General features: G+C 45.7%; 1 protein-coding gene across 9 annotated transcripts in view; it reads left to right on the forward strand.

Moving 5' to 3' along the window:
- The window catches only part of CABIN1 (calcineurin binding protein 1), a 356,172-nt gene that overhangs the window by 173,994 nt on the left and 159,813 nt on the right, over positions 1-22,365 (forward strand). For all 9 annotated transcript variants that reach the window (XM_075321598.1, XM_075321591.1, XM_075321647.1 and 6 more), the window contains exons 22-23: positions 8,866-9,011; positions 21,519-21,780. In XM_075321598.1, the coding sequence (XP_075177713.1) occupies positions 8,866-9,011; positions 21,519-21,780 (408 nt within the window). The remainder of the gene's footprint in view (positions 1-8,865; positions 9,012-21,518; positions 21,781-22,365) is intronic.

Here is a 22,365-nt window from a genome sequence, read left to right on the forward strand (position 1 = left end):
CCTTAACCACTCCAGTTTTCAGCCCGCTGCGTCCAAGCCCACAGCCTATCCTGCAGACCCCACAGCGGGGTTCTGCTGCCTGTCTCCCCCTCCCATCAGAGGTAGTCAAGGAGGGTACTCATTCGCCAAGGGTGGCCACTCCGGTGTCTAGACTTTCAGCCCGGATAGTTGTATCAGTGGCTGACGGCACCTCTATATGGATCCTACGGTACTTTAATTTTGTACTGGACCTCAATCCGCCGGAGTTACCTTATCTAGGTGAACACAACGTGTGTTCCTTAACCACTCCAGTTTTCAGGCCCCTGTGACCAGCCCAGGGTCCGCTCTGACAGTCGCTTCCCATGAAGCGTGATTCTGAGGACTGTGTTTCCCCTGTCCACCAATGGTGGTCAAGAAGTGGGCTCATTCACCTCAGGTGGCTCAGCCCGGACCGTTATGTCAGTGGCTGATGGCTCCTCACTTAAGGTTCTGCGGAACGCCCGGTTGTCCTTTGGGCCAAGTCGGTATGGGGACGGCAGGAGCTTCGTTCTCCTCAGCTTTACGGCAGTGCGGTTTTTTTGTACCTTCTCTGCTTCTCTGGAGGAGATGCATTCTCTCACAGGGACTCTATGCCCAAAACGGTTGCCTGAACTTCCAGACTTCAGTCTTTTCATCCTATGCCAGGTCTGCCATGCTGGTCACCGCACGGCGGGGGTCTTGGCTACCTTCCTCGCTATCCGCAGGCTCCTGTGGCTTCGGAAATGGAAGGCAGATGCCTCTATGGAGGTTCCTTGCTGGGCTCCCCCTTGGTGGGACCAGTTTCCTCGGAACCAGCTGGGTGAAATTAAGGAAGCTCTTGGCGGGGAGTGTTCTTCCTTGCCACAAACCTAAACCAGGGAACCTGTCCAGGGCAGGAATCAGTTGAGGTTTCGGTGGTTTCCGTTCCTCCATCTGATCGTCCTCTAGCTCGAACTAGGTTCATAGAACCAAATGGCTCGAAGCTGCGTCTTCAGAAGACCGCAGGAGATGCTGTCACTGAGTCAGCTTCCTCCGAGCTATCTAGCCACGCCAACAACCTCCTTGGTCGGTGGCAGGCTCTCTCCACTTGGCGACGTAGGGTTCTAACACGTCTCCGTTCAGTGGAGGCGGGATTATATCTCCCTTGGCTACAGGATGGACTTCTGTCCACCCGCCAAACAGATTTTTTCTGTCAACTCCTCCCGGCTCCAAGCCCGCCGCCTTCTCACAGGCCGTGGCATTTCTTGCAGGCCAATGGAGTAATTGTACCGGTTCCCGACTGGGAACGGTTCTGAGATTTTTGCTTAAATCTATTCCTAGTCCCCGAAGAGGGCGGTGCCTTCCGACCTGGATCTTTAGCTTTTCAAGCATAGCCAGGTGTGGCGTGTTCACATGGAGTCTCGGTTTTGTTCCGTGTGTTTTTTTTCACCGGATCAATCAAGAACCCAAGGAGATTCCCTAGCAGCCATCGGCATAAGAGATGCCTATCGGCAGGAGTCAATCGCAGTTTCACACCAGCGTTGACTACGTTTTGACAATCGGAGTGGTCCAATTCGTGGCTCTTCCCTTGGGGTTAGCCACGGCCCCTCGAGTATTCTCATTGGGGCAGCTGTGATTAGGGTCCTGCACCCCTAGGGTTTGGCAGTGATCTTTTGCCCTGGACGGCCTTCTTGTCGGGGCTTCATCCAGTGCTGACTCTTAGCAGAGTGCTTCGCTCACTCTCGCCACTCTGACCTATTCGGGTGGCTTGTCTTTCTGTCCAAGTCCACTCTGACTTCGAACCAGAGGTTCTCAGGGCGTCAATGGAAGCGATTCCTTGCCCAGTTTCTCCTGCGTCCTCTGAGACTGGATGTTTTCCGCTGTACAAGCGAACTCACTCCTCCCACGGGGTGGTGGCTTCGGCCACTCTGTCTCAGGGGCGCTCCTTTCTGGCCCGTCCCGGGTGATTCTCACCAGGATGCTAGCCTATCCGCCTTGGGAGCAGTATAGCTCCACCGTGGAGCGCAGGGCGCTTGGACTCTGTCCGAATCAGCCCTCTGGATCAATGTGCTGGAAATCAGAGCTGTATTTCTGGCTCTCTAAGCCTTCACCATCTGTTGGCGGCTAGGCACATCCGAGTCCAGTCGGACAACGTGACAGCGTTTTCCTACATCAGCTTCCAGGGCGGGACACTCAGCCGCCTGGCAATCTTGGCTCAACATTCTTCAGTGGACAAGGGACTCCTAGTCCACCGTATCCGCAGTCCACAGCCTGGATGTGAAAACTGCGAGGCAGGCTATTTCAGCTGTCCAACCGTGGTCCACAATCCTCAGGTTTTGCGGTAGACACACTGGTTCATGTTTGATCCCAGCTTTGTCTCTTTACGAATTTCACCCTCTACCTCTTGTCCAGAGTCCTGCGCAAGATCAGTGAAGGGGGCCGTCGGGTCATTCTTCCAGACTGACCCAAGCAGGCTTGGTACTCTGACCTGCTCCTTCTGTCCGTTGGGTTGCCATGGCATCTTCCGGACCGTTCAGACCTTTTCTCAAAAGGTCCGTTTTTCCGTCAGAATTCTGGATTCTCAGATTGACGGCGTAGCTCTTGAGTCCTGGATCTTGGCGACTTCTGATATCCTTCCTGAAGTCATCTCCGCTATGACTCGAGCTCCAAAGTGTCCTTTGACCTTTTTGGCCTTGCCGACCCTCCTGTCCCTTCCACAGTCCGGTCTACAGCTAGGACTATCCCTCATTAACGGACAGGTCTCGGCTCTCAGTATGTGCCAGCGGCGTATCGTCCGGCTGGCTCCGGTGCGCTCCTTTACGGGCGCATCTCACATCATTCCGCCTTTCCGGCGGCCTATGGAGCCCTGGGACCTTAATCCGGTCCTCCCGGTTCCCGGAAACCCCCCTTTGCGCCTCTTGGGGAGGTTTCTTTGTTTCATCTTTCACAGAAAGTACTCTTTCTAGTGGCTATAATTTCCCGCCAGAGAGTTCTGGCTGCACTCTCTCGGAGTCACCCCCTTTTTTGGTCTTTTGCATCAAGACAAGGTGGTCTTCGTCCGACTCCGGACTTTTTTCCCCTAAGGTGGTTACTGCTTCCACCTTATCCGGGGCAATTTTCCTGCCTTCCTTTTGTCCGGCTCCTGTTCATCGCTTGAGGAAGCGTTGCATATCCTGGATCTGGTGCGGGCGCTCCGGATCTATGTGTCTCGCACCGCCGTTATTAGGCGGTGCACCTCTCTGGTGCTGACTGTTAGTCAGCGTAGCGGTCTCTCGGCATCTAAGCCGACCCTGATCGTTGGCTTAGGTCGGCCATTTCCGAGACCTACAAGTGTACTCAAGTGCCTTCCCCGCCGGGGATCAGAGCACATTTGATCAGACCTGTCGGCGCCTTTTTTGGGCTTTCAGGCACCAGGTTACGGCTCAGTAGGTCTGTCAGACTGCAGCTCGAATTAGTCTGCATACTTTTTCGAAGCACTACCCAAGGCATGCTCATGCTTTGGCAGACGCGGGCTTGGGCAGACGCATTTTTCCGGCGTCTGTCGCCCATTTGTGAAGTTAGGTTTGCCTGCTTCTCAGTTGTCTGTTTATTCCCACCCATGGACTGCTTTTGGACGTCCCATGGTTTGGGTCTCCCATAGGAACGATAAAGAAAAAGAGAATTTTGTTACTTACCGTAAATTCTTTTTCTTATAGTTCCGTCATGGGAGACCCAGCACCCTCCCTATTGCCTGTTGGCAGGTTTCTTGTTCCGTGTGTCTTCACCGGCTGTTATTGTTGTAGACAGAGGTTCCGGTTCTTCCGGATTTTACTCTGTCTCTTCTTGTGGGTGGATGTCCTCCTTCAGCTTTTGCACTAAACTGGCTAGATCTGGCTAGCAGGGGGTGTATATGCTAGGAGGGAGGAGCTACACGTTTTTGAGTGTAGTAACTTTGTGTGTCCTCCGGGGGCAGTAGCTATACACCCCATGGTTTGGGTCTCCCATGACGGAACTATAAGAAAAAGAATTTACGGTAAGTAACAAAATTCTCTTTTTTTTGTATTGTGTATTTACTGATGTGTTTGGGGCAAATTCATCAAAATGGTACACCGGGTTTATAAATTTTGCATTAAATAAAGAATACTCTGTTTTTGCTCTTAAAGGTCAATTCATGGTGCTTAAGCTACAGGGAGCATAAATCAGAACTTGACTGCACCACAACAGTCAGGTATGTCTATCACTGAAAACAAAGGACCCGATTCATCACAATTGGCGATCTTCATGGGGGTGTGCAGGAATCAAATGCACTTGATTTAGTCTGGCTGGAGTTAGACTTTCCTGATTGCGTGTGCTTCAGTACAGATCTTACTCCAGTGGGGAACTGGCAACCCCCACCCATGAATTTAACAATTGGGGGTTGCCATGCCCTGTACTGCCCCAGGTACACCCACTTTGTTGCTGCTGGGCAAAAATGGTATGAGAATGCTAAAAATTGCTAAATTTTAATGAAGTCTCATGTTGTGCCTTTAGTAAAACCTTTGATGAATCGGGACTATCGTTAGAAAAGCTGGCCACTTACTTTAAGGAGAGTGAAGTAAAATCTGGTGTCGTCTCCGGCTGCCTGCTCCATACAAAGCTCCAGGTGCTTGGCAGGTCACTCTCAGGTGTGCAGATAGGGAGAGACCTGCCAATCAGCTAGAACAGGGTGGGGAAAAGCCGACGGGGGGCAGTGCTGGAGTAGTCACATCTCTCCCTTTAGTCCCCAATTGGATCTTCAAACAATGTTTCTCTGAAACATTAGATTGTTTCAGTGAAAGACATACCTGTCTGCAATCGTGCAACCAGTCTTTGATTCATGCTGCCCATAATTTCAGCAGCATGATACAAGTAAAGGGTGCTTTACACGCTGCAACATCGCTAACGATATATCGTTGGTGTCACGGTGTTTGTGACGCACATCCGGCGTCAGTAGCGACATAGCAGTGTGTGACAGCTTGGAGCGACGATCAACGTTCGCAAAAACGGCGAAAATCGTTGATCGTTGACACATTGCTCCTAATCATAATGTCTTTGGTGTTTCATTCCGCAGGTTGTTCGTCGTTCCTGCGGCACCACATATCGCTGTGTGTGACACCGTAGGAACAACGAACATCATCCTACCTGCGTCCATCGGAAAGGAGGAAGGAAGGAGGTGGGCGGCATGTTCCGGCCGCTCATCTCCTCCCCTCCTCTTCTATTGGGTGGCTGTTTTGTGACGTCACTGTGACGCCGCACGGACTGCCCGTTTGAAGGAGTGGTTGTTCGGCGGTCGCTGAACAGGTACAGTGCCTACAAGTAGTATTCAACCCCCTGCAGATTTAGCAGGTTTACACATTCGGAATTAACTTGGCATTGTGACATTTGGACTGTAGATCAGCCTGGAAGTGTGAAATGCACTGCAGCAAAAAAGAATGTTATTTCTTTTTTTATTTTTTTTTTTTTAAATTGTGAAAAGTTTATTCAGAGGGTCATTTATTATTCAACCCCTCAAACTACAAGAATTCTGTTTGGTTCCCCTAAAGTATTAAGAAGTATTTCAGGCACAAAGAACAATGAGCTTCACATGTTTGGATTAATTATCTCTTTTTCCAGCCTTTTCTGACTAATTAAGACCCTCCCCAAACTTGTGAACAGCACTCATACTTGGTCAACATGGGAAAGACAAAGGAGCATTCCAAGGCCATCAGAGACAAGATCGTGGAGGGTCATAAGGCTGGCAAGGGGTGCAAAACCCTTTCCAAGGAGTTGGGCCTACCTGTCTCCACTGTTGGGAGCATCATCCGGAAGTGGAAGGCTTATGGAACTACTGTTAGCCTTCCACGGCCTGGACAGCCTTTGAAAGTTTCCACCCGTGCCGAGGCCAGGCTTGTCCGAAGAGTCAAGGCTAACCCAAGGACAACAAGGAAGGAGCTCCGGGAAGGTCTCATGGCAGTGGGGACATTGGTTTCAGTCAATACCATAAGTAACGTACTCCACCGCAATGGTCTCCGTTCCAGACGAGCCCGTAAGGTACCTTTACTTTCAAAGCGTCATGTCAAGGCTCGTCTACAGTTTGCTCATGATCACTTGGAGGACTCTGAGACAGACTGGTTCAAGGTTCTCTGGTCTGATGAGACCAAGATCGAGATCTTTGGTGCCAACCATACACGTGACGTTTGAAGACTGGATGGCACTGCATACGACCCCAAGAATACCATCCCTACAGTCAAGCATGGTGGTGGCAGCATCATGCTGTGGGGCTGTTTCTCAGCCAAGGGGCCTGGCCATCTGGTTCGCATCCATGGGAAGATGGATAGCACGGCCTACCTGGAGATTTTGGCCAAGAACCTCCGCTCCTCCATCAAGGATCTTAAGATGGGTCGTCATTTCATCTTCCAACAAGACAACGACCCAAAGCACACAGCCAAGAAAACCAAGGCCTGGTTCAAGAGGGAAAAAATCAAGGTGTTGCAGTGGCCTAGTCAGTCTCCTGACCTTAACCCAATTGAAAACTTGTGGAAGGAGCTCAAGATTAAAGTCCACATGAGACACCCAAAGAACCTAGATAACTTGGAGAAGATCTGCATGGAGGAGTGGGCCAAGATAACTCGAGACCTGTGCCGGCCTGATCAGGTCTTATAAAAGACGACTATTAGCTGTAATTGCAAACAATCGTTATTCCACAAAATATTAAACCTAGGGGTTGAATAATAATTGACCCACACTTTTATGTTGAAAATTTATTAAAATTTAACTGAGCAGCATAACTTGTTGGTTTGTAAGATTTATGCATCTGTTAATAAATCCTGCTCTTGTTTGAAGTTTGCAGGCTCTAACTTATTTGCATCTTATCAAACCTGCAGGGGGTTGAATACTACTTGTAGGCACTGTATATGCGTGTGACGCTGCTATAGCGATATTGTTCGCTACGGCAACGATCACCACATGTCGCACGAACGGCGGGGGCGGGTGCTATCACTCGCGTAATCGCTAGCAATCGCTAGCGATGTCGGAGCGTGTAAAGCACTCTTAACAGGTTCCTGTTAACATGTTTCAGCATATAAAGTTGCAAAAATGTCTCAAAATTGCACTAAAGTTTCAGGCGTACACAAAATCATTCCAGGTAGGACTGGAATACATTTGTGACTTTTCAAAAAGTAGCCAAAAACATCTCTAAACCCTAAATTCCACACACAGTGGAGGAAAAAAATAAATAAAACAAAATGCAGACTAACGTAAAAAAGTAAAAATGTAAAAAGTGAGAAAATGGAAAGGTAATACGGCACAAACACAAAACTCCAAAAACTTGGCTAAAATCTGGCACAAATACAATAATGAATTGGTCCCAATGTTCTTTTTGCCTGATTTATCTTGTGTGCGGTTTTTTAAGTTACTTTTCTTTTTTGGCCATGGTAATTGATGGGTATGCGTCAAATTTTCAGTATGAACTTTGCACAAAATAAAAAAATGCTTTTTATTTTTGTCTTAAGCCCATTTTGTGTGCTTAATTAAATAGTGCAAAAATTGCACCAAAGTTTCTGGTATGCATAAATTTACACCAATGTAGGACCTGTAGGCACATTTTCAATAAATTTTACAAATCTTTAAAAATGTATATTTGGTGAATAATCCGAAAACATCTGGAAAACAAAAAACCCACCCACTATGGTGAACATTAAAAAAGAAAACCGGCAAACTTGTATAAAATAAGCGCAAATAAAAAACAGGCAAAAAATACCCAAAACAAAAAAGGCGCAAATGTAATAATGGATCTGGCTCTTTTATGTTCAAAGGCTGAACACCTCTTCTTATGTAAAGTGACACAGATGAAGGGATTACTCCTGTGATTGGCCATGTAACTGTGTCAATCAGTAATGATCAGGAGAGGTTTTGTAGGGGTGTTCACTTTGGACAATCTTATTGTTAGAAGACTTTCTCAATAGTAATCTGATCACAGGGTGCTGCTTAGATCCTAATGATCAGTTGGAATGCACGTCTCTGCAGGACGACCACATCAAATCTATGGAATGTACATGCTGAGATTTTTATTAAAGGGGTTGTCCAACAGTAGGACAACCCCTTCTCATTCCCCATGTTTGCTCGATTAAAATAAAAAGGCTTATACCCACCTCCTGTGCCAGTGCCATTCCAACAGTGCTGGCACTCTATCTCCCTTTAGGTGATTACATTACGCGAGCCCTGTGTATAATCCCCACCGGCTTCCCTCTTCCTCCCTTCGAATGTGTAAGCAATTAACTGGAAGTGTGCTGGCTGCCGCAGCTCTTGTTTCCTGTTGATTACCAATATGTCTGAAGGTGAGCCAATTGAACCCAACCATAATTGGTTGCGGGGCTCGCGTAACATCACATCCTCACGTGAGCCCCGGGAAGGCAGCCACTGGCACGTGAAGTGAGCTTTATTTATTTTTTTTAAAACTGTTTATTGTAAGATTTTTCATATAAAACATACTATACTTATCAATGAACAGCAACAGGGACAAACAAAACATCCAAGCTTTATTTTATTTTAATGGGACCAAACAAGGGGAATGAGAAGGGGTTGTCCGAGTAGTGGACTACCTCTTAAACACACCAATACTTCCCTAGCCGGGTGGATTTCCGAAAGGTTTTGAATAGTTTTTCACTTACAGCAATCAGAAATCTTTAGAATGATGATACATAAAAACAAAAGACACTAGTAAATTCCACCGTCTTTCATTATATAGCGGATAAACTTAATTTCCTCATAACTAGAAGGCCGGTTTTAAATCTGTTTTTATCATGGAATAGTGCAGCTGAATTGTTAGCCATGTGAATATTTACAAAACTTTTCACAAAAAAATTACAGCATGACTTCAGCTGTGTTATTAAAACGTTAAACTCCTTATATCAGGTGCCACAACTCCCAGAAGGAGCAGAAGACTGCCCCGAGGTCCTGATTGAACTATTTTACCTTCTCGCCGACTACCATTTTAAAAACAAAGAACAGTCCAAGGCCATTAAATTCTACATGCATGATATCTGCAAATGTCCAAATAGGTGAGTCTTTAACATGCTATAATTTGATATTTTTGTGTTCAATTTTTGTGGGTTTTTTTTTAAATAGTATTAATAATTTTATATATATATATATATATATATATATATATATATATACATATACACACACACACAGTAATTGCATTTCTATATTTATGTTCATATAATAGTGTATTCATGTAAGTATATCTATATATCTATGTAGATCTATAAAAGTAAATCATACATGTACAGTACTATGCAAACGTTTTAGGCAGTCTTGGAAAAATGCTGCAAAGTACGAGTGCATTTTAAAGTAGAAGTGTTAATATATATATATTTTTTTAATTAATTTACCAAATGCAAAGTGAATGAGCATCAGAGAAAATAAAATTAAATCAATATTTGATGTGACCACCCTTTGCCTTCAAAACAGCATTAACCTTCGCCCGGCTGAATAGGTACAATTGTAACTATTCCCTTTTAAAATTGCAATACATTTTTTTTTCGAAAATCCGTAGAGGGCTGAAATTTTGTGACATCTCAGCAGTTTTGGTCCAGAATATATTGGCCAAATTTCAATAAAATATCTCCACCCCCTTCCGAGATAAGGGGTCGAGAAATTTTGGCAAAATTATGCAGCCTGACAAAGGTTAAAGCATCGATTTTTCTAGATACTTTTCTACACAGCTGTTGGAGGAACTCTGTTGTACCTAACATCTTGGAGAACTAACCACAGATCGTCTTTGGATTTAGGCTTGTGCAATTTGTTTTATCCTCTCATATGCAAATAGCCTCTTTAAACAGAAAGTGGACTGGAGTTCTAGTGCCACCTATTGGAACTAGCAATCCTAAAAATCCATGTCAACCCTTTTAAAGGTTTTTACATACGTAAAGGGAATCTGTCAGCAGGTTTTTGGTATGTAATCTGAAACTCACTGCTTTTTTGTGTAGCATCATGGGAAAGTCAAAAGAAATCAGCCAAGATCTCAGGAAGAGACGTGGATTTACACAAGTCTAGTTCACCCTTGGCTGCAATTTCCAGATACCTGAAGGTGCCTCCTTTATCTGTACAAGTGCAAACAAGATGGGAATGTCCAGCCATCATACTGCTCAGGAAGGAGACGGGTTTTGTGAACGTGCTTTGGTCAGACATGTGCATATCAACCCAAGAACAAAAGCAAAAGCCTTTGCTGGCGGAAGTTGGTAAGGTTGTGTTATTATCCACAGTGAAACAAGTAATGTATCAGCATGGGATGAAAGGTCACTCTGCCATTAAAAAGTCATTACTCCAAAAGAAACATAGAAAAGCTGGATTAATGTTTGCAAATGTACACAGGAAGAAAGATCTTAATTTTTGGAGACATGTCCTGTGGTCTGACAAAACTAAAATTGAACTGTTTGGCCATAATGACCATTGTTACATTTGGAAGAAAAAGGAAGAAGCTTTGAAGCCTAAGAACACCATCCCAACTGTGAAACGTGGGGGTGGCAGTATCAGTCATGGTGGGGGGTTGCTTTGCTGCAGGAGGGACTGGTGCACTTCACAAAATAGATGGCATCATGAGGACAGAAGATTATGTGGCAATACTGAAGCAACATCTCAAGATATCAGCCAGGAACTTAAAGCTTGGGCAGAAATTGGTCTTAATGGACAATGACCTGAAGCATACTGCCAAGCTGATTACAAAGTGGCTTAAGGATAACAAAGTCAATGTTTTGGAGTGGCCACCACAAAGCCCTGATCTAAATTCTATTGAAAATTTATGGGCAATGATGAAAAGATCGGTGCGAGCAAGGCGACCTACAAACATGGCTCAGTTATACCAGTCCTGTCATGAGGAATGGGCCCAAATTTCTATCAACTATTGTGAGAAGATTGTGGAAGGAGACCCAAAACACTTGACCCAAGTTATACAGTTTAAGGGCAATGGTACAAAATACTAATGAAATGTATGTAAACTTTTGACTCTGCAGAAAGAATAAAAATGCCTTAAAACATTCTCTCTCTCATTCTGGCATTTGGTAAATAGAAATAATTTTGGTTTCTAATTGACCTAAAACGGGAAAGATTTATTCCGATTTCATGTCATATAGTGAGATAAACATGCAGATGTGTCTTTATGGAGAGCGGAGGGAAATACCTGCAGATGTCTTTTTAGAGTGTGGATGTAAACGTCTGGTTTCAACTGTAGATTTCTTTTTTGATCATTTATTTTACTAATTGATAAAATAAACTATTAACACTTCTATTTTTAAAGCATTTTTACTTTGCAGCATTTTTTTCCACACCTACCTAAAACTTTCACAGTATGCATAATATACATTTATGACCATTTTAATATTTTAGTTCACTGCACTTATCTGTCATAGTCCTAGTGTTAAAGGTTGAAGGTAGACTTAAGTCCATCGAGTTCAACCCATGATCTAACCTAACATGTTGATCTAGAGCAGGGGTCTCAAACTCGTCAGAGTAAGTGGGCCGCACATAAAAAAAATTTAGGGCAGAGGGCCGCATTCTTTTCAAATTTAATACAATACAATTGTTAATCAATTATTTCAACTATTATAACAATGCTACATTAGTATGCGCTGAGAATCAAAAATACCGTGAAGCGAAACGTCATTTTTTATATTATTTATTATTTATTTGTCAAAGAGAGTGGGCATCTGTGATTGGCATCAGCATCAAAATGTATAAGCAGATTCCAGGTTATTCCGACAGCCAAGCACAGACACTCATTCTCTGTCACAGCATCCGTGATTGGCTGTTGGGTCTGTCACACATAGTAGTGTAAAAAGAAATACATTAAAAAAATGACCTAGCGCTCCGCATTATTTTTGATTCTCAGCGCAGATAAAGCGGACAGCTACAGGCTGCCACCCCCAGCTGCCTGGCTTTACCTTAGCTGGCAATCAAAATACAGGGAAGCCCACTTGTTTTTTAATTAAATAATGAAAAAAAAAATGTGTGGGCTTCCGGCATATTTTGATCACCAGCCAGGTAAAACCAGACAGCTGAGGGCTGGGCTTCTCAGCATGGTAAGGCCCAAGCATTTTGGGCCCCCCACGCTAAAAATCGCAGCCCAAAACCGCCCCTGGAAATGGTGCATTCATCACAGCGCCATTTCCAGGTGCTTTACCTGGCTCTTACAGAGTCCCTGGTGACAGTGGCATGCTGGGTAATAATGGGGTTAATACCAGCTTTGTATTCTCAGCTAGTAGTAAACCCGAAATTCATGGCGTCATGTCATATTAGATGTGACCACCATGAATTTCTAGTAAACAGTAAAAAAACACAACACAGAGAAAAATATTTTTATTAGAAATTAAACAAAAAACACATTTAGGGACTCCATCTTTTTTAGAAAAAAAAAGCTTCCCTCTGATGTAGTCCAAAGTCAATGTCAGCTCAGCTTCATCGCTCTGAACAGATAAGCGTCTGTCCAGACCGACAAGAAGGCTGAGACCGAAAGTAACCTTTTCCAGTCTTCCAGTCACCATCATCAAAATCATTTTTATCATCATCGTACACACACAGCCAACATCATCATCATACACAGCCATCGTCATCATCATCATCGTCACTCACAAACAGCCACCACCACGATCATCATCAGTCACACACAGCCACCACCACGATCATCATCAGTCACACACAGCCACCACCACGATCATCATCAGTCACACACAGCCACCACCATCATCATCATCAGTCACACACAGCCACCACCGCCATCATCAGTCGCACACAGTCACCACCACCATCATCAGTCACACACAGCCACTACCGCCATCATCATCATCATCAGTCGCACACAGCCGCCACCACCACCACCATCATCATCATCAGTCACACACAGCCACCACCGCCATCATCATCATCAGTCACACACAGCCACCACCGCCATCATCATCATCATCAGTCGCACACAGCCACCACCACCATCAGTCGCACACAGCCACCACCGACATCATCATGATCAGTCGCACACAGCCACCATCACCATCATCAGTCACACACAGCCACCACCGCTATCATCATCATCATCAACACACAGCCATCATCATCATCCACACATACATACAGCCATCATCATCACCATCAACACACACAGCCATCATCATCATCATCCACACACACACAGCCATCATCATCATCCACACACACAGCCATCATCATCATCCACACACACATACACAATCATCATCACCATCAACACACACAGCCATCATCATCCACACACACACATGCAGCCATCATCACCACAATCAACACACACAGCTATCATCATCATCAACACACAGCCATCATCATTATCCACACACACATACAGCCATCATCATCACCATCAACACACACAGCCATCATCATCATCATCCCCACACACACACACACACACACACACAGCCATCATCATGCACACACACGCACACACACACACACAGCCATCATCATCCACACACACACACACACACAGCCATCATCATAAGCACACACACACACAGCCATCATCATATGCACGCACACACACACACACACACTCACACTCATCATCATCAGACACACACACACACACACACTCATCATCACACACACTCATCATCATCCACACACACAGCCATCATCATACACACACACACACACACACACACACTCATCATCAGACACACACAGCCATCATCATACACACACACACACACTCATCATCAGACACACACAGCCATCATCATACACACACACACAGACACCACAAACGTTCTAACGTGCCCTATGCTCTTGTTCCTTCTGCTGCACCCGCCGGCAAAGCAGCTGACGTCAGCGCTGCTCGGGTCGCGCTGCTGGGCTCGAGTTGAACGCCGCCGTTGATTGCTTCACCCTGATATCTGACTGAACGCCGCCTTTGATTGCTTCTCCCTGGCGGCGTCTCCAATGCGGAAGTGCGGCCGGCCGCGGCTGCAATGTGAAAATGCGGCTGGCGACCGCTAAATGACTGGAGGCAGTGGAGGGCAAATATCAAGTGTTCTGCACTGTGTGTCTGCGGGCCGCATAAATCAGACTGTTAGGTTGACCTAACGGTCACAGCTGTTGCCAGCGATGTCCGAATGCAGAGAGGGTACCGGTGACCCCCCTCTGCCCTCCCTTTAGCCTTCAATGAAAACAGGCAGACACCGTTATACACGTAAAGGCTAGGAGACGTGCGGCTCCGAATAGAAAGTGTATTGGTATTGTTTACATTACAAAGTTATACAAAGTTGATTAGGGCGTAACTATGCAACATACATATTCATTAATCTACATTCATTAAGGCGTGGATTGCATATTCCCAGCAAGAGAAATTAATATAATGACTTATACTCCCATAATAGTCTATTCCGCCTCTCATTCTCATAACAAGATGTTTGTCAGTCGTTTCTAAGTCAAAACATTCTGCGTCCTTGAAGTTGGTCTCATAGTTTATTACGCAAATAAGTCTGGTTCGGTCTTGCCAGGGAGAATGAATTTCTATTATTTTCTAAGTCAGTGAAAAAGGTTAACTCTTTCCTCACAATCCCCCCTATTGGCGTGATTGATGGACAGGGGGCCATCGAGAAGCTTTGGACTATAGAGAAAGCAGGCTAGCCTCCAGATACTTTCTGAGCCGCGGGTGTGCTCAGGGAGTGTCGTCTCACATCCGTCACCCAGGACTGCCTGCATGCCTCTCGATAGGAGTCTCATCATGATACGCCAAGGTGATTTCTAGAGGAAAGAGTAGAGAAGAGAAAAAGGCATATTAGTGATTTCATACGGGTGCTGAATAATCATTGTATCTACATTGCTTCAAGCAGCGGGAAAACAAAGCCATTAGCAACTTGAACACTACATAAGCAACTAGTAAACAGAGTAACACTTGGAACACTGATAGTCTGTTGTAACAGCCTCCCCATTGAAACACTTTGTTTATTGGGACGGGTATGGCTAAGTATGGCATGGAAGAGGCTGTCACAAGTGCGTGTGTACATATCAAGCAGTCTGTGATCTCAAGTTTTTTCAGCTAACACTTCATGATGGGTCTCAAATGAATTCTGCCGTGGTGTAGAAGGCCCCAAAAAGGGAATACACATAGAAATACTTATCAGCAGTATTAGGCCTTCTTGCAGTGGCTGGCATGGACCCATGTCGATCTCCCCTCAAGTTTGACGGAGGTTGGAGTGGTCAGCTGGACAGTCAAAGGCCCTTCGAATCGTGGCTCAAGGGTCTTTCTCGCGTGCTTCTTTAGGTAGACCCAGTCACCAGGCTTTAGAGAGTGGGTTCCTGGAACGGAATCAGGATCAGGTAGAGAAGAGTAGACCCATTGGTGGGTTTCAGTTAGTCTCTTCTGCAGGGAAACAACATAAGACGTTAGGCTATCACATTGCAGGTGTAACTCCTGTGGGAAGTAGCATCCTAATCTGGGTGCACTACCAAAGAGTATTTCAAAGGGTGAGAGCCTGTGCTTTCCCTGTGGGGTAGTCCTTATAGGGTAAAAAGCTATGGGGAGACATTCTGTCCATGGTCTACCAGTCTCCTCCACTGCCTTGGCTAGTTTGAGCTTTAAAGTCCCATTTAACCTTTACTCTTTCCCTGATGACTGTGGGTGGTAAGGCATGTGTAAGGCTGACTGCATGCCTAACAGGGCACAGGTGTTCTGGAAAACTTGTCCAGTGAAATGAGTACCTCGGTCTGACTCTATGACTTCAGGGAGTCCAAACCGAGGCACCAGCTCACAGGCCAATTTCTTTGCGGTAATTCGGGCTGTGGCTGAACTGACAGGGTAGGCCTCTGGCCATCCTGAGAAGAGGTCTACACAGACAAGTACAAACTCGTAGATGCCATGTTTTGGCAACTGTATATAGTCTATTTGTACTCTTTGAAATGGGGCAAACGTCTTTGGCATGTATCTTTGCGGGGTTTTAGTTAGCTGGCCTGGATTGTGTTGTTGACAGATGTGACAAGCTTTTATTCTCTGGGAGGCGTATTGTCTGAAGCCGGGGGCTACCCAATATGGTTGCATCTGGTTCATGATTGAGTTTGTGCTACTGTGTGTGGGATAGTGGAGTACTTGGAAAATGGCAGGGAACCAACTGCGTGGCAGGACGGGAAGTCCGTTTAGGCGCCAAATCCCATCCACCTTTTCTGCCCCCTTGGCCCGCCATCCGGCCTTTTCTTCCTCAGAGGCGTTTTCTTGTGTCTCAAAGAGGTTCTGCATTTCTTCCTCCGTCGTTGACACTGTTTCCGTCTCCTTCAAAGGGAGTAAGGCGGCTTGTTTTGCTGTTTGATCGGCCAAGCGATTTCCCCTTGCCTCGGGTGTTTGAGCCTTGGTGTGGGCAGCAACCTTTATGATTGCTAGCTGTTTTGGTATCAAGGCTACTTCCATTAGTTTCTTCACTGAGGCTCCATGCCTGATGGGATTTCCTGTTGCTGTGAGGAATCCTCTAGTCTGCCAGATAGTGCCAAAATCGTGCACAATGCCGTGTGCATAGGCTGAGTCCGTGTAGATATTCGCTGTTCGTTCTTCCAGAAACTCAATTGCCCAGATGAGAGCAAGAAGTTCTGCTTCTTGAGCAGATATGCGTGGAGGTAGCGGTTGTTTGGCTAAGACTGCATATAGAGTCACTACTGCAAATCCAGTGTGGAACTTGCCTGCTTCATCAGCATATCTGCTACCATCCACAAAAAGTTCAAAGTCTGGATTTGTAAGCGGTGTTGTCTGAATATTGTGCAGGGGCTTTGCCTCATATTCAATGAGTTCCTGACAATCATGATCAAATGGTGCGCTGGTACGTTTGTCACTCTCTTCTGTCCTCTCTTCTGTCACTCTCTTCTGTCCCCCCTTCTAAACTTGTAAAGATCAGCAGATCAGCAAGGTTTAGACTTGTAACTCGAGCAAATGAGATGTTTGGGGGGTAGCTACAGCGTGCACTGAAGTCTGACTTGTCTTGCCATGGAGAGGTGTTTCAGCTGCACTTGATTGAGAACAGCATAGATGTAATGGCTGGTAAGGATGGTAGTCGGGAAATCGAGTGAGATTTCAGATGCTTTCTGCAGTATGTTTGAAACTGCTGTAACAGCACGGACACAGGTTGGTGCTGCTCTGGTGACGTTGTCGAGTTGAGAGGAGTAGTACCCGATTATGTGATGTTTGTCCGTCTTCTGGGTGAGTACTCCTACGGCAAATCCTTGAAGCTCTGCTACGAACAGATTAAAGGTGAGATCATAGTTTGGTAGTGCCAGAGCAGATGCATCAATCACTAGTTCCTTGAGCTTTTGAAAGTTTTATCAAGCTTCTTCTGTAAGGGAAAAAGGAACATTCTTTGTGCCATCATACAGCGGTTGCATGAGTAGTGACGCATTGGGAATCCACCGTCTGCATTTATCTCTGCTTGCTTTGCATCCTACTTCTGCCAGAAAGGTAAGCATTCCTCTTCACTAGGGCAGCACAGTAGTAAATCATCCACGTACTGGTAGATGTACTGCGAGAGGTAGCGGGAGGGGGGATTGTCTCAGCTGTGGTGGCGTAATTCCAGGCTTGACTGAAACCTTTACTGTGGGCACGGGTAGTGTGCCGAGGTCAGTTTTTGATGTGGACCAGAGTTTTGCAGGAACTTGTAGAAGTATTGGGTCCGTGTTTACTTCATGTGTAACTTCAGATTCTGGTCGGTCTTCTATCATCTGGAGAGTGCACAGGATTTCTTCTGGGATATCTTCTGGAATTTGCAGAATAGCAGATCCATCTTCATTGTAGACAATCTGAGCTTGTAGTCTTGATAGTAGATCTTCTCCCACTAGGGCATCTCCACCCAGGGGGGACACTAAGAATTTAGACACGAACATGTGTGGTCCCAGTTTCACCTTCAGTGGATGTGTTATTGGGATTATCTGGGCTTGTCCATCAAATCCGGATACTACAGTAGCTTCAGATGAGATGGATCCTTCAGGCACTAGGTTCCTGGGGTTCAGGAGCGTGAGGCTCCTGAGTCCACCAAAGCTCTTATTTCCTTGTTGCCAATGTGAAGGGGGACATGTTTAAATGGACCTCTGGCATCCCTATCCCGTGCTGCCACAAGTCAGGCAGTCTTCTCCTCCTGACTCTCGGGTCGGTTTTGAGTGTCCCTCTTCTTCTTTCTACAGTCTCTGATCACATGTCCTCTGACTCCACAATAGTAGCAGGTCGGTGCCTTCCTTCTTGTACCTTCTGGCTGACCGTCCACTGCTGCTATGACAACTTTCTTGTTGCTCCTTTTATCCTTTGCGTCGGTTTCTAAGCCACTTGCTTTGTTGACTAGAAGATCTATGTCTTCCATGTTTCTGCATTCTGGGCAGCACGCTTTCAATCTTTCTGCCAGAGGCGCATGTATTCCATCCATAAAGGATCTTACCATCAGGCGACGTATTGCACCCGCTTGTAAGTCCAGCCCTTCATCTGCGAATGACTGCATCAATCTGTAGTAAAATGAGCTGACATTCTCCACAGGACCTTGATGCAATGGTCCCATTGTGCCCTTAGTTCTTTGCTCCTGGGCGCAGACAAGATTGAGTCTTATCAGGACTCTTCTTTCCACTACGGGATAAAGAGGCACTGGTGCTGTGGCTTGTAGCTTGTGCTGTGGGGCTCCACAGGCTAGGCATGTTTCACTCCAGTCCGGATTTTGTTGGCCACAGTTTGTGCAGGTCCATCCCGCGGATCCTGTTATTTTTGGAGCTGTTCCAGGAGTAGCTGACAGGTACGGAGGAAGCTGCTGTTCCTTATTAACCTTCTTCCCAGCTTCTTCCCATGTGTCTGATTCTTCATGGTATATCCAACCTTGATCGTGGGCTGTTTTTGCCATGTCAGAAAGAGTTCTGACTAGTTTAGTCCATGATTTATCTGCTATCACTCCTGCTCTAGTAGCTGTTATTGTATCCCATTTGTTGGGGTCCAATTGATCCTTCCCCTTCAATCCAAATGTCTTGAAAACTTCCTTGGACTGACTGGCTGTTCTTTTGCCATGATAACACGTAATGAGATGTTGCAGGGTGCATCCAGCTCTTCTGTCTTTTGATATTCCTTGCCCCATTCTTCTTCTTCTATCTTCTTCAACTTTTAGACCCTTGAACGTCCTTTGGACTAAACCTACCTATCCTGGAGATACTCAGAGACTAACTCCTTTTGTATTCCTACCTAAGGTGAGGTCTAGAACCACCTTTCCTGGAGATACCCAAAGACTGATTCTTGATGTGTATTCCTACTGAAAGGTGGTGTCCTAACTTCAGAGGGGGCTGAGAATGTTGAATGGCGCTGGGTTACCCTTCTTGTAACAGAGATACACTCTATATCCGATAGCAATGGCAAACAGGGCTATTCCCACTAACACTAGGGCAGTGAATATCACATCCATTGGACAGAGCAGGTACACTATTCCCTTTCAACACTCACTGATGTATGGGATCTATGACAACCAACAAAGACAACAGCACAGAAGTAAAGCGCAGGAGAGCAGACACGCGACACACGGAGAGGCAGAGAAACACAGAGAAACAAACAAGCAAACAACCAAACACGGCACAGAAAACATCAGCTGGCAAGGCTCTCTCAGAGTTCAGTAGAAACCCGCCAATAACCCAGTATCTACTCACAGTGTACCATTTTGCGCGTTGAGGAGAGGGGAGATCAGATGTGGGGAGCATAAAGAGAAGAATAAGGTTCAACTCTTACCTGGCCAGGTGTTTCTGGTCCCCACGTCTGGTCCACTCCTCCTCTGAATGGCAATACAGTCCACTGCGTCCTGGGATTAGAAACACGGGTCCCTGTTCGGGCGCCAGATAATGTTAGGTTGACCTAACGGTCACAGCTGTTGCCAGCGATGTCCGAATGCAGAGAGGGTACCGGTGACCCCCCTCTGCCCTCCCTTTAGCCTTCAATGAAAACAGGCAGACACCGTTATACACGTAAAGGCTAGGAGACGTGCGGCTCCGAATAGAAAGTGTATTGGTATTGTTTACATTACAAAGTTATACAAAGTTGATTAGGGCGTAACTATGCAACATACATATTCATTAATCTACATTCATTAAGGCGTGGATTGCATATTCCCAGCAAGAGAAATTAATATAATGACTTATACTCCCATAATAGTCTATTCCGCCTCTCATTCTCATAACAAGATGTTTGTCAGTCGTTTCTAAGTCAAAACATTCTGCGTCCTTGAAGTTGGTCTCATAGTTTATTACGCAAATAAGTCTGGTTCGGTCTTGCCAGGGAGAATGAATTTCTATTATTTTCTAAGTCAGTGAAAAAGGTTAACTCTTTCCTCACAGCCGCATGCGGCCCAGGGGCCGCGTGTTTGAGACCCCTGATCTAGAGGAAGGCAAAAAAACCCCCATGGGGCAGACAGTAAGCGCACCACGGGGAAAAACAATCCTTCCCGACTCCACATACGGCAAGCAGACCAGTTCCCTGGATCAACGCCCCATCACAGAATTTAGTGCACATAACCAGTAATATATTTTTCAAGAAAGGCATCCAGGCCATTCTTAAATTTTTGTAGTGAATCAGTCATTACAACATTGTGGCAGAGAGTTCCATAGTCTCACTGCTCTTAAGGCCCCGTCACACTAAGCAACATCGCTAGCAACATCGCTGGTAACGAACAACTTTTGTGACGTTGCTAGCGATGTTGCTGTGTGTGACATCCAGCAACAACCTGGCCCCTGCTGTGAGGTCGTTGGTTGTTGCTGAATGTCCTGGGCCATTTTTTAGTTGTTGCTGTCCTGCTGTGAAGCACAGATCGCTGTGTGTGACAGCGAGACAGCAACAACTAATGTGCAGTGAGCAGGGAGCCGGCTTCTGCTGAGGCTGGTAACTAATGTAAACATCGGGTAACCAAGAAGCCCTGTCCTTGGTTACCCGATATTTACCTTTGATACCAGCCTCCTCCGCTCTCACTGTCAGTGCCGGCTCCTGCTGTGTGCACATGTAGCTGCAGCACACATCAGGTAATTAACCCGATGTGTGCTGTAACTAGGAGAGCAAGGAGCCAGCACTAAGCAGTGTGCGCTGCTCCCTGCTCTGTGCACATTTAGCTGCAGCACACATCAGGCAATTAACCTGATGTGTGCTGTAAGTAGGAGAGCAAGGAGCCAGCGCTCAGTGTGCGCTGCTCCCTGCTCTGTGCACATTTAGCTGCAGCACACATCGGGTTAATTAACCTGATGTGTGCTGTAACTAGGAGACTGGGGGCTGGTCACTGGTTGCTGGTGAGCTCACCAGCAACTCGTGTAGCCACGCTCCAGCGATCCCTGCCAGGTCAGGTTGCTGGTGGGATCGCTGGAGCGTCGCAGTGTGACAGCTCACCAGCAACCTCCTAGCAACTTACCAGCGATCCCTATCGTTGTTGGGATCGCTGGTAAGTTGCTTAGTGTGACTGGACCTTTACAGTAAAGAATCTGTCTGTGATTATGATTACTTCCTTTCCTCTAACCGTAGTTTATGATACATCATGACACGTTGCTTTGCATATTCTTTACAGGTTTGATTCTTGGGCTGGCATGGCTCTGGCAAGAGCAAGCCGTATTCAGGACAAATTAAATTCCAATGAATTGAAGAATGACGGGCCCATATGGAAACTTGCGACTCCTGTACTAAACTGTTTTAAGCGAGCACTGGAGATTGATGCGTCAAACCTATCCTTATGGATTGAGTATGGCACAATGTCTTATGCACTTCACTCATTTGCTTCCCGACAACTCAAGCAGTGGCTTACTGAGTTATCCCCTGAGGCTGTGGCACATGTGAGTTATCATATAATGTTATATATTACTGAGTATAAACATTAGTGGTTGTCCAGTATTAATTGTTTTTTGTTTTCTTTTTAAATGCCACATCAGTGAAATTTCTTTCTTTGTTAGAAATCAGCTGTGTGTCATAAAGGTAGTTTTAGTATACTCAACGGTCACGGTCTTCTCCTGATTTTAGTTTTGTCCAGTCCATTGAGGCACCATGTCACTGTATAGATGACCTGCCGAATCACACTGTGGTTGCTGTAAAGATCGAATATCTCTCTTTAAATTTCTTTAGTGTAAGTTTATGAGATTCAGAACGAAGCTAGAAAGCCTCAATCTGAGTCTCATAGACTTACATTGAGACTGCTTCTCCACACAGTGATCCGGCAGGTTGCAAATGTGGTCACATCGTGCCACAATATACCTGTGTGCCACTGAAACCGGGAGAAGGCAGTAACTTCTTTGTATTATTTATTTTTTTTTTTTTTTTGAACACCATCGATTCCATGGTGCTGTAGATGAGAATGGGTTACATGCAAAATACAATTACAAATTATAGTGAACAGACTAACAGTGACAGATTTGGACAGAAAG

The sequence above is a fragment of the Anomaloglossus baeobatrachus genome, chromosome 1 (assembly GCF_048569485.1).
Source record: "Anomaloglossus baeobatrachus isolate aAnoBae1 chromosome 1, aAnoBae1.hap1, whole genome shotgun sequence".
Taxonomy (NCBI): Eukaryota; Metazoa; Chordata; class Amphibia; order Anura; family Aromobatidae; genus Anomaloglossus; species Anomaloglossus baeobatrachus.